The 14,260-nt window shown below is 36.0% G+C and overlaps 1 protein-coding gene across 1 annotated transcript in view; it reads right to left on the reverse strand.

Moving 5' to 3' along the window:
- The window catches only part of LOC127730850 (aspartate aminotransferase-like), a 37,562-nt gene extending 27,923 nt beyond the window's left edge, over nucleotides 1–9,639 (reverse strand). Inside the window, exons 1-2 of the mRNA XM_052239454.1 lie at nucleotides 9,239–9,639; nucleotides 1,348–1,482 (exon numbers count right to left, since the gene is read on the reverse strand). Of these exons, the coding sequence (XP_052095414.1) occupies nucleotides 1,348–1,482; nucleotides 9,239–9,440 (337 nt within the window). The 5' untranslated portion in view covers nucleotides 9,441–9,639. The remainder of the gene's footprint in view (nucleotides 1–1,347; nucleotides 1,483–9,238) is intronic.
- Between the last annotated feature and the right edge of the window lie 4,621 nt (nucleotides 9,640–14,260).

Here is a 14,260-nt window from a genome sequence, read left to right on the forward strand (position 1 = left end):
GGATTCTATGATTGCATTAACATTAAAATGGCTAATGATGAATGTGAAGATCGATATTGTTCTTTTGTGAGCGAGTGCGGAGATTTAATTTTAATTAGATTGGTTTTTGTTTTGTATGTTTTTAGTATCTAAAAATGCATTCTGCATAAATATCTTAAATTTAAGGTTGAACATTTATACTGGTTACAAAAATTTAATACTAACTTAAACTACGTCTTGCGTAATCAATAATACAATTTACTAGATTTGCCTTTTTTATTTGGTATTTGAACAATAAAATAATAAAAGAGTCTTCTTCATATAAATTCTTCAGCGTGATCTCTTGATTCGATACAAATTGTAATTTTTACTTTATTTTAAAAGTGTTCCCGTTGTTAGGAATGAATGTGACAAATGAAATGAATTATTTAAAAGAAAGAGAGCTGCAAAAATAGTGTCATCCTTCATGATGACAGTCACTTCAATCTCTTCAGTTACAATTTAGATGGATGATAAAGTCATGCTTTTCTCATACAGCTTATGGCGTCTTTACACTTAATTCATTGAATGTGTACTGATTGATACTTTAGTCTTGGATAAAATTATTTCTTTGTTAGTTGTGTAATTGGCTTTGAACTAGCTTGAAATTGCTTTTGTCTTTGGTTTTTATGTTAATTGATCTGTTAGATTAAGCCATTTCCAACTGATTTTAACACTTTGTTCTTAGGTTGTGCTGTTACAACGCTGTCCAATGGTTGGGGAGGTTTGAGCGCTCAGAATTTAGCTTATCTTGACAAACTATTAATGTGCATATCAGGAGCCTGGTAATTCAGTGGTTGTCGTTGGTTACTGTCTCTCGTTAAATGTTTTGTAACAAATCGGGCCGTTGGTTTTCTCGTTTGAATTGTTTCCGACATTTTGCCATCCCGGGGCCATTACTAGCTGACTATAGCTGACTATACGGTGTGGTGTTGCCTATTGCTGAAGGTCATACGGTTGGTTTCCTATATAGATGATTATAGCCACGTCATTTGGACAGTTGTGTAATTGTCACTCATAACACATCTCAATGATACTTTATATAATAGACATTTCCGGGATGTTACAAATGTTTATTTTTTTTTATTTTTAGAGTATTGCATTTAAATAGGAATAACAGTACCGTTGCCATCTTTTTTTTTAAATCGGATTGTCGCAATATAAAAACACTTCTCCGATTTGTACTTTGGGAGAGAGGGAAAAAGTATTCCGTCTGAAAAATAGTCCATTCTCCACTTTTAAAGTGAAATACTAGTAGTCGTTCCATTGCATAATAAACTAAATTTGTTGATACAAATTACAAAATTCAACTTTTAATCACTATCCTACCTCCATTAAAAATCTGTAACAGGAGAAATATAAGTTCTTTACTACCAGGGGCTACTATAATAGTGTCTGGATCGATATCTAAATCTTCGAAGTGTTTATGGAATTTCGCTATCGATTGCCGAAGTTCCAATGTTCCTGAAATTAAAATCATAAAACGTGCAGGTCATTATCGTTTTTCATGCTTCCACAAAATGGACAGTTATTAATGACATAAGAATAAAGGATTACTGGGCCCATTTGAAGTCCGTTTTGAACTTTACCGTAACTTTATTTATATGTACCAAAACAGGCTACAATATGTCGATACAAGGTCGTGTTCTTCTCCGAATGTTAATGACGTCTTTATTATACACTAAATCTATTGGATGTAAGATGTGTACTGATTAATAGATCTATTTTAGTCTAAGACACATGATTTTTAATCAGTTGTTATTGGCTTTAAACTAGCTTTCAGTAACTGCGAGTACTCTCAGGTCTGTACTTTGTGTCTTTTGTGTTTTTGTTTGTGTTTATATATGCTTTGTATTGATCTGATGAGTTAAGCCCTTTTCAACTGATATTTATAGTTTGTTCTTATATTGTACTGTGCACATCACTGTTCCAGGTCAGGAGAGGGTTGGCATCTTCAAACATGTTTAACCCCGCCACATTTATATGTACCAGTCCAAAATCAGAAGCCTGTCGTTTGTTGCTGTATATCTTATTTGTTTTCCGTTTAATGTATTATACATTAATTAGGCCACTAGTTTTCTCTATGAATTGTTTTAATAAATGTCATTTCGGGGTCTTTTATGCGGTATGAGTTTCGCTCATTGTTGAAGGCCGAACGGTGACCTATAGTTATTAACTTCTATGTATTTTGGTGTCTGGTGGAGTGTTGTCTCATTGGCAATCATGTAACACATCTTATTTTTATATTTGGACCATGTGATTTTACGTCTTTTTTTTTCCGGAGCAGTCCGGTGTTTCTTTTGTGGATGGTGTGGTTTGTTGCATGGTCAATTTTTTTTGGTAAATACTGTTATTTCTTGACACGTTGTTTTGTATTATTTATTTTTTATCATGTGTTTACGCCGGCAAAACAGCATTTTATTTCATATGCGTACAGTATATGTTAGTAACTGATTCTTACTTCCACATGTGATCACACAAATTTTTACGCGTATTTACTTTCTTATGGATACCAGTTGATAACTATTTCTTAAGCCTGTATTCAATCTGATATCTGTGTTTAATTCAATATGTGTATCCGATTAACGACAAGGACATTTTAAACAAACGTAATAAACCCAAACGTGATAAAAATATTGACTTTTGTACAAAAGACACAGATAGGTAAAATGCAGTGTATATGGTATAAAAAAGCTGATAAGCTGTATATGTAATGGTAACTAAGAGTTGGCTATTCAGTTCACAAGTACTCGGTTACTGGGTACAATTTTAACAATCGTATAATTTTTTCTTCTTTGTAGTTCATTTTTAACAAATTATTACCGTCTACACCAAAGACATTTCAAATAAATATGTGTTTTACCAATTCACCATATATTAACTAAATACATGCGTATATAGAAAAAAAAAAAAACCATTTACTATTACAATGCACGATATGCCAAAAAGCATGTAAAATAGAATCCATAGCTTGTGACGACTGCGACAAGTGGACACACAGAAACTGCATTAGTATGTCAACATCGGAATACAGCAACCTAGGCAAAAGCGAAGACACATGGACTTGCCCATCTTGCTGCAAACCAAACAATTCTTCAACAAAAATATATCTTTTACCAAATGGAGATGACAGCAAGCACTCAACACTAAATATATCAACCAATCCATTAATGGCAGACAGTATATCAGAAGCATCAATACCATCAACATCAGGATCAAGCATTAATTCACCATCATTCAACACAACATCTTTCAGCACAGATATACCGATCATGACATCATCACCAAAACCAACTAAAACCAAGCCAGCCATTAAAAAGCAGTTAAGAATATTAAACATCAATTTTCAAAGTCTCAGAAAAAAGGGTAAACTACTTGAAGCAATTATCGAGTCAACTGAGCCAGACGTAATAATAGGCACGGAAACATGGCTTGATCCAAACATCAAATCAAGTGAGATCATACCAGACTACTTCCACTATGACACGGAACGCCGAGATCGCCCAAAAGACTCCCACGGAGGGGTAATGATAGCAGCTAAACAAACATTACAGCTGGGTAACATCATAAAAAGCACAGATATAGAACTACTGACTGGCACTATTAACTTAGAAGGAAAAAAAGAAAATACTTATAGGCGCATTTTATCGACCACCTGATAAAACAGACGACACCTATCGAATAAAATGAAAGAAGAAATAAATAACATCAGAGCAAAACATCAAAAAGATATATTCCTTATTGGTGGTGATTTCAACTTACCAGATATTAACTGGGCGGAACAAACTATAGAACATCGACAGTATCCTACCAGAACCAACCAGGCTTTCTTAGAACTTGTAGCGGACAACGGGCTAGAACAAATTGTGGACTTTCCAACACGCAAAGAGAACACCTTAGATTTATTGCTTACCTCTCATCCATCATTTAAATTAAGATGCAAACCATTACCATCAATAGGAAACAGCGACCATGACATCGTCCTAGATATGGCTTGCAAACCACTTAAACCTAAACCAGTCAGAAGAAAAATATTCCTATGGAAAAAAGCTGAAATACATAAAATAAAGGAAGACCTACAAAACTTCATAACTACTTTCAAAAATATCAAAGATAGAAGCGTTGAGTCATTATGGCAGGCATTCAAAACAGCTGTACAAACCAGCATAGAGAAAAGAGTACCACCAAAAATGACTCAAGGAAGAAACACTCATCCATTGATTAATACAACCATTAGACGCAAAATTAACCAAAAACAAAAAGCACACAAGAAGGCTAGGAAAACTAAAAAGAAAAGAGACAAGGATAGGTATAAAAGACTACAACAAGAAATTCAGTGGGAAGTCCGGCAAGCCAACAAGAAATATATGGAAGAAGTCAGCTCCGACTATAAAGATAACGCAAAGAAATTCTGGTCTTACACCAAGAGCAAAGGTCAAGAATGGACAGGAGTGGCACCGTTAAAAAACAAAATGGGATTTCTGCAAAGTGACAACAAGAGCAAAGCTGACATTCTAAACGACCAATTCCAGTCAGTATTTACCAAAGAAAACCTAAATAACTTCCCAGATAAAGGAAGAAGTCCATACTCCACCATGAAGGACATAAAAATTAGCACCAACGGAGTCCACAAATTGTTAAAAAACCTGAAACCTCACAAAGCTACTGGTCCTGACTCAATACCATCCTTTATACTTAAAGCAGTAGCAGAACAACTTGCTCCTATACTCACAGACCTATACCAAGCATCACTGAACACTGGCGAAGTCCCGCAAGATTGGAGAGATGCCCATGTAGTTCCACTTTTCAAAAAAGACGAAAGGCACTTAGCATCTAATTACAGACCAGTATCTCTAACTTCCATCACATGTAAAGTCTTAGAACATATTGTACATAGCAACATCATGGACCACTTTGACAAAAATAAAATACTAACTGATGCACAACACGGATTCCGCAAAAGACGATCATGTGAATCCCAACTCATCATAACCATCAACGACATTGCATCAAAATTAAAAAGCAGCAGCCAAGTAGACATCATCCTGCTAGACTTTGCAAAAGCATTTGACAAGGTACCACATCACCGCCTACTACACAAGCTGGCATACTATGGCGTCAACCCCAAAACCAACAAATGGATTCGCTCTTTCCTACATAACAGAAAGCAGAGCGTAATACTTGAGGGAGCCGTCTCCACACAAGTACCAGTACTCTCTGGTGTACCCAAAGGCACAGTCCTTGGTCCATTACTGTTCCTGGCCTACATTAACGACATGCCAGAAACAGCATATACATCAGAAACCAAATTATTCGCGGATGACAGCCTTCTCTTTCGTACCATCACCAACCAAGCAGACAGTGAATTTCTCCAGAAAGACTTATTATCAGCATTGGAAGACTGGGAAAACAAATGGCAGATGAGTTTCAATGGCAAAAAATGCCTTGTCATTAGAATATCACCAAAAAATCGACCAGTGATACAAACATCATACCAACTACACGGTCATACTCTAGACACAGTGGAAGCGAGCAAATATCTTGGAGTAACCACCAGCAACAACCTAACCTGGGACAAACACATAGACAATACAGTAGGCAAAGGTAATAGAACGTTGGGATTTATACGTAGAAATCTCAAAGGCTGTACAAAACCTGTAAAGGCAGCTGCATATGTATCCATGGTAAGACCTGCAGTGGAATATGCATGCACAGTATGGGACCCAACAACCCAACATAAAATCAAGGCAATTGAACAGGTACAGAAAAGAGCAGCACGATTTGTGAATAACAACTACACAGACCGAACACCTGGCTGTGTCACAAATATGGTCAAAAATCTAAAATGGGAAAGCTTAGAAGAACGGAGGAAAACAAACAGACTATGCATGCTATTCAAGATCCAGCATGATCTTATAGACCGTCACCAATATTTAACCCCAAATGATAACCGGACCAGAGGTAAAAACCGCTTCTACCAAGAAAGAACAAGTACAGACGCCTACGGCCAATCTTTCTTCCCGAGGACCATCAGGGATTGGAACAACTTACCAACATCAGTTTCATCGGCCAACACCGTTGAGGGATTCAGAGCTGCCCTTAAGGCATGCTCTGAAAGGAAGTAGGAAACACCAGTTGTACATAATTTTTAATTGTATAATATTGCGAACGTTTTAAATGTAATTTGTAAATAGCCAAGAGAGAACTTTTTGTGTTGCCCGACACTGCGTAAAGTTTTCGCGCGGATCCAATAACATTCAATTTTGAATCCGGTTCCTTACCTGGAAGAAGAAAAAGAATACACATGCGTATATAGAAAAAACATTTGCCAATTGTTAGTTTTAAAGGAGCACTAGCTACGAGATATATAAAAAATCTAAAGTATGATTTTTTTTTGTTCAATCATTAATGAAAGTGAAAAAGTGAAATAATAATTCGCTTTTAGCAGCCAGTATGGTTCAATTTGGTCAAAATAAGCTAAGAAACATTGATGATGAATTATTCACTTGCAAGTGAATAATTCGACCTCATTGAATCCGTATTCATGTGAACTTCAATTTAACCCCTTAGCTAGAGATGGATAACGCATGCATTGTGCATGTTAAGTTATTTAAAGGAAAAGAATGTCAACATTGAAAGTGAAACAAAGGTAAATCATTTGATTTACTGATTCGATCCACAAAAAAATCATTCTTACACAGGTAAAAACGATGATTAACATATATTTTTAATCTATAATATGAAATTAAACAGACCTAGAAAAATACAGTAACACGAGTTCACTTTCTATTTATATCTTAGTATATTTATGTTTATATCGCTTATATGACCATCGGAGGTATTCGTCAACTCTATAGTTAATTAGATGGCGTCAAGACTAAAATACATACGAAACGAAGCTACATTTTATCGATGCCCTGTAATTTGTTTATTTTAGACTTTTTATAATTTGGATAAATGTTTTACATGGTTATAAATCAAATATGAGAATTTGAGTCAAATCGGTGAACATGAGTTTGACAGCTAACTGCCCCTTTAAGTACTTTTGATAACGAGAATAATATTCTAATAATAGAAGCGACATACTCATTAAATATGCAATAAGGCAAGTAATGTATATACCGGCTAAAATTATGCGCCTCAATGTAAGAAAGAAAATTTCATCACATAAGTTTTTAATAGACGTGTTAGGAAAGGGATTTAAATACTGCGCTGATGTTAAATACCAATACCGATACAAGATTTAAGTGTGGACTTTCTCAAAGTGCAATTGCATTGAAAGGTATCCCTGAGTTGTATAATAGTTTAGCTTTAACGTCGACTCCAATTTTTTTAAGAAGTGCATTGACCTTACGTAGATCTTCATACATTCATTTGTATTTGTTTGATTTGGGAGTGCAAAACAAAACTTTAAAAAAAATATGTAAGGGTCAAGAATGGAAATGGCGGATTTTACGGCCACAAGTGCAAATATATACATTAAGTAATATGAGTAGAATATGTAAGGTTGTCTTGCTGAGCATCGTTTTAAAAAACCACTTTCCACGAGCCGTAATTGATTCGTATTGCTTACTACTATCTCCGGTATGAATGCAATACAGAAGGAAAAAAGAATGGACGGATGGACCCATCCAACCATCACTATATACGGTCCAATTTAGAAAGCGGAGAGTATAGTGAATATTAGGTAGAACAAAATGATGGAATTCGAAAAAAAAATTGCCCGACATATAATTTAGCAGGCTTTGCAAGAGGTGAAAACGAATATTCCATTATCAAAATATCCTTCAGACCCAAAGATAATAAAATTAACTTCTTCATGAAAGCCATTTTCAACAATATCTCAATTTAATCGTGGTATTCTGTTTTTTTGGTGGAGGAAGCTGTGTTACCAAGAAAAAAAAATTCCGACCCTTCACCGAAACGTAAATTTAACATGCTATAACCTCTTCTGTCCGAAAAACTAACTGACAAAAGTTAATTGAAAGAAAATGTCAGTTAAAATGTGAATAAGAATAATTAATTCACACATTTTAACGGGTTTTGTTTTAGGTATTGTCGCTTTTAGCATTACATTAAATTGCCAGAGTGACCTTTCTAGATAGAATAAAAAGATAAAGATTATCAAATTGAAATAGCTTTTGTTTCATTCCTTTATTTTATGCCCCACCTACGATAGTAGAAAGGCATTATGTTTTTCTGTCAGTGCGTCCGTTCGTTCGTTCGTTCGTTCGTTCGTTCGTTCGTTCGTCCGTTCGTTCGTTCGTCCGTCCGTACGTCCGTCTGTCCCGCTTCAGGTTAAAGTTTTTGGTCAAGGTAGTTTTTGATGAAGTTGAAGTCCAATCAACTTGAAACTTAGTACACATGTTCCCTATGATATGATCTTTCTAATTTTAATGCAAAATTAGAGTTTTGACCCCAATTTCACGGTCCACTGAACATAGAAAATGATAGTGCGAGTGGGGCATCCGTGTACTCTGGACACATTCTTGTTTTTAATTGTCAAGTACACAAATTTCTAGGTTTTTTATTAGAATTTTAAGCTACACATTTCTCTAAACTGGAAAATGATGTAAACTAAGGAGATGTGGTATGATTGCCAAAGTAGGCAACTATCTACCAAATGACGCAAATTTTTGCCGCTAGAGGTCACCGTATGCCCCCCTCCCCCCCCCCCCCCCCCCAAAAAAAAAAAAAAAAAAGAAAAAAAGGAGCAAGATCCCGTATAAATGCTTTGAAAGGTATATCTTAAATAAATTTCAAATAAGCGACCATTTTGAACAAAGATTGACGTAGAGTAAACATCGGATTCGGATGTGATTTGATTACAGTGTTTTTTTTATTCATTTATTTTGATCACTTTGCAGATTTTTCTTGTAGTCGTTCATCAACATAGTAAGAAATGGGGGAACAACGATCTTAAACGTATTCGATCATTATTACTAATCAAGGCAATTTTATGATAATATTAATAATTATCGTGTTGTTTTGTGCTGGATCCTCCTCGGTGTAAATTGTTACAAAAATGTATTATCTAGTTGTATAAAAATCATCTCAGAATTATCAAACAAACCCATACAGGTAACCTTAATGGATGACTACCTGGGCTTTTTGAGATGGTCCCCACAATAGCCTGTAGTGGTATTGGTATTTAACATCAGCGTCAAAATCGTATTGACTTTCCTAACACGTCTAATAAAAATATAAAAATCAATTTTACCTGCAACTGGCAAATAAGCATTTTCTCCTGCGTACTCCTTCAGGGCCTCAACAGCTGTTTCAATGACAGGAAATGGTGACTGACCGAAAGCAAAGTGGTATATGGTTTCTCCTGCAGCTAATCTTTTCCGAATTTCTTCATTTAAAGACAGATTTGACGCTGGAGAATAGTTCTGTAGGTCGGGTCTTACAAGATCGGCCATTATTGTCACTTTCGGCTCCGTGGTCACTATATCGATTGCAATGTGTGCGACGTATTCACTCAAATCTTTATCTTACACTTGAACTTGTTTAAATGTTAGTTAAGCAAAATAAGGATAAGGGGTCAACAGCTAATCATCGCTGGGGACGTGTCGTCATCGCTGAGCACGTTAGTCCACGGAGAGGACGCCAAGGAGAGATAACTGTGTCTGTATTATATATTTGAGATGTGTCATAGTTATCTCGCTTTAGATAAGTTTTAGGTTGACGGCTTATAACAAGAGATTTTAACATGTGTGAAGTAACATGAGGTTTTATAATTTTTTTTTAAATAACTCTCTAAATAAAGTTTCCATGAGACAGCAACCAAACTGTAATCGAAAAAGATGTTATGTAATATTTAAAATTACAAAGAAAGAAAACAAATATATACTGTATTAAATACCGTGACTTGACAGCGATTTCAGCATAAATATGCAAGCCTTTGTAAATCTTCTTCTTCTTCTAAAACAATTATAAATTTCAATATAATTTTTAAATGTATATTTTGAAATCGTCCTTTGGCAAAAATATCTGAACAATCTTATAGTATGTCCTCATATACCATATACAATGTACAAACAACTATACCTTCTCGATCATCTATTTTCTATGCCAAAAAAATCAATCAGGGTAGACAAAATTATGACTTTTTTCTACAAGTATTTGAAACATTCCTGAGCTTGATTTGGTTTTTTTTAAATTTCGACTGAAAGGTCAATACCGCTAATAGAAGGTATAACCAACGTCTTCAGCATGGATTTATTTTGATTTTCACTAAACACTCCATAAATGTTCATCATATGTATACTATCCAAACGTCCTGAGGGTGGATTTATTGAGAGGACTACTGTTTATTTGTTATAATTTTAAGTAATAGAATGTTCATAGCAGGGATGCATATTCAACATCCTGAGTTTTGATTTTTCTGATGTCCACTGAAAAGTCCTGTTATGACCATAAAAGGTGCGCCTTTCCAACGTCCTGAGCTTGGATTTATTCTGATGTACTTTAAAAATTGACTATAAAGTCATATACTGTGAATAAAAAAAGAAGATGAGGTATGATTGCCAATGAGACAACTCTCCAAAAGAGACCAAAATGACATAGGAATTAACAGCTATAGGTCATCGTAAAGCCTTAAACAATGAGAAAAAGCCCATACCGCATAGTCAGCTATAAAAGGCCCCGAAATCACAAATGTAAAACAATTCAAACGAGAAAACTAACGGCCTAATTCATGTGCAAAGAGATTCTGTTATCGACTGGTAAGTATGATATGGTCATAGAAAATATACACAACCAATGTCCTGAGTGTGGATTTATTTTGTTATCGAAAAGTCGTATTAATATGCTCATACAAGGTATGTATATCAAAAGTCCTAACCTTGGATTGATTCTGATGTCCAGTAAAAAGTCATATAATGGTCATAGAAGATTGGAACATTTAACGTCCTGGGCGTAGATTAATTCTGATGTCCACTAAAAGTCATATGGTGGTCATAAAAGATTGGCAAATCGAACGTCCTGAGCGTGGATTAATTTTGATGTCCTCTAAAAAGTCATATAATGGTCATAGAAGATTGGCACATCCAACGTCCTGAGCGTGGATTAATTCTGATGTCCACTAAAAAGTCATATAATGGTCATAGAAGATTGGCACATCCAACGTCCTGAACGTGGATTAAATCTAATGGCCTCTGAAAATTCATATAATGGACAGAGAAGATTGGCACATCCAACGTCCTGAGCGTGGATTAATTCTGATGTCCACTAAAAAGTCATGTAATTATCATAGAAGATTAGCACATCCAACGTCCTGAGCGTGGATTAATTCTAATGGCCACTTAAAAGTCATAAAATGGTTATAGCAGATTGGCACAACCAACGTCCTGAGCGTGGATTAATTCTGATGGCCACCAAAAAGTCATATAATGGTCATAGAAGATTGGCACATCCAATGTCCTGAGCGTGGATTATTTTTGGTAGCCTCTGAAAATTCATATAATGGTCATAGAAGATTGGCACATCCAACGTCCTGAGCGTGGATTAATTCTGGTGTCCACTAAAAAGTCATATAATGGTCATAGAAGATGGGCACATCCAACGTCCTGAGCGTGGATTAATTCTGATGTCCACTAAAAAGTCATATAATAGTCATAGAAGATTGGCACATTCAACGTCTTGAGCCTGGATTAATTCTGATGTCCACTAAAAAGTCATATAATGGTCATAGAAGATTGGCACATCCAACGTCCTGAGCGTGGATTCATTCTGATGGCCTCTGAAAATTCATATAATGGTCATAGAAGATTGGCACATCCAACGTCCTGAGCGTGGATTAATTCTAATGGCCACTAAAAAGTCATATAATGGTTATAGCAGATTGGCTCATCCAACGTCCTGAGCGTGGATTAATTTTGAAGGCCACTTAAAATTCATATAATGGTCATAGAAGATTGGCACATCCAACGTCCTCAGCGTGGATTAATTCTGATGTCCACTAAAAAGTCATATAATGGTCATAGAAGATTGACAAATCCAACGTCCTGAGCGTGGATTAATTCTGATGGCCTCTAAAAAGTCATATAATGGTTATAGAAGATTGGCACATCCAACGTCCTGAGCGTGGATATATTCTGATGTACATTGAAAAGTAAACTAATATAATAGTCAAAGATTGACACACCCATCGTCTTGAGCATGCATTAATTCTGTTGTCCACTAAAAAGTCATATAATGGTCATAGAACATTGGCACATCCAACGTCCTGAGCGTGAATTAATTCTGATGGCCACTAAAAAGACATAAAACTGTCATAGCAGATTGGCACATCCAACGTCCTGAGCGTGGATTAATTCTGATGGCCACTAAAAAGTCATATAATGGTCATAGAAGATTGGCACATCCAACGTCCTCAGCGTGAATTAATTCTGATGGCCACTAAAAGGTCATATAATGGTTAAATAAGATTGGCACCTCCAACTTCTGAGTGTGGATTAATTCTGGTGTCCACTAAAAAGTCATATAATGGTCATAGAAGATTGGCCCATCCAACGTCCTGAGCGTGGATTAATTCTGATGTCCAATAAAAAGTCATATAATTATCATAGAAGATTGGCACATCCAATGTCCTGAGCGTGGATTAATTCTAATGGCCATTAAAAAGGCATATAATAGTCATAGAAGATTGGCATATCCAACGTCCTGAGCGTGGATTAATTCTGATGGCCTCTGAAAATTCATATAATGGTCATAGACGATTGGCACATCCAACGTCCTGAGCGTGGATTAATTCTGGTGGCCACTAAAAAGTCATATAATGGTCATAGAAGATTGGCACATCCAACGTCCTGAGCGTGGATTAATTCTAATGGCCACTAAAAAGTCATATAATGGTCATAGAAAATTGGCACATCCAACGTCCTGAGCGTGGATTAATTCTAATGGCCACTAAAAAGTCATATAATGGTTAAAGCAGATTGGCACATCCAACGTCCTGAGCATGGATTAATTCTGATGGCCACTAAAAAGTCATATAATGGTCATAGAAGATTGGCACATCCAACGTCCTGAGCGTGGATTAATTCTGATGGCTTCTGAAAATTCATTTAATGGTCATAGACGATTGGCACATCCAACGTCCTGAACATGGATTAATTCTGGTGTACATTGAAAAGTAAACTAATATAATAGTCAAAGATTGGCACACCCATCGTCTTGAGCGTGCATTAATTCTGATGTCCACTAAAAAGTCATATAATGGTCATAGAACATTGGCACATCCAACGTCCTGAGCGTGAATTAATTCTGATGGCCACTAAAAAGACATAAAATGGTCATAGCAGATTGGCACATCCAACGTCCTGAGCGTGGATCAATTCTGATGGCCACTAAAAAGTCATATAATGGTCATAGAAGATTGGCACACCCAACGTCCTCAGCGTGAATTAATTCTGATGGCCACTAAAAGGTCATATAATCGTTAAATAAGATTGGCACCTCCAACTTCTGAGCGTGGATAAATTCTGGTGTCAACTAAAAAGTCATATAATGGTCATAGAAGATTGGCACATCCAACGTCCTGAGCGTGGATTAATTCTGATGTCCAATAAAAAGTCATATAATTATCATAGAAGATTGGCACATCCAATGTCCTGAGAGTGGATTAATTCTAATGGCCACTAAAAAGGCATATAATAGTCATAGAAGATTGGCATATCCAACGTCCTGAGGGTGGATTAATTCTGATGGCCAATAAAGTCATATAATGGTCATAGAAGATTGGCACATCCAACGTCCAGAGCGTGGATTAATTCTGATGGCCTCTGAAAATTCATATAATGGTCATAGACGATTGGCACATCCAACGTCCTGAGCGTGGATTAATTCTGGTGACCACTAAAAAGTCATATAATGGTCATTGAACATTGGCACATCCAACGTCCTGAGCGTGGATTAATTCTAATGGCCACTAAAAAGTCATATAATGGTTAAAGCTGATTGGCACATCCAACGTTCTGAGCGTGGATTAATTCTTATGGCCTCTGAAAATTCAAAAAATGGTCATAGAAGATTGGCACATCCAACGTCCTGAGCGTGGATTAATTCTGGTGTCCACTAAAAAGTCATATAATGGTCATAGAACATTGGCACATCCAACGTCCTGAGCGTGGATTAATTTTAATGGCCTTTGAAAATTCATATAATGGTCATAGAAGATTGGCACATCCAACGTCCTGAGCATGGATTAATTCTGGTGTCCACTAAAAAGTCATATAAT

The sequence above is a fragment of the Mytilus californianus genome, unplaced genomic scaffold (genome assembly GCF_021869535.1).
Source record: "Mytilus californianus isolate M0D057914Y unplaced genomic scaffold, xbMytCali1.0.p SCAF_2, whole genome shotgun sequence".
Lineage (NCBI taxonomy): Eukaryota > Metazoa > Mollusca > Bivalvia > Mytilida > Mytilidae > Mytilus > Mytilus californianus.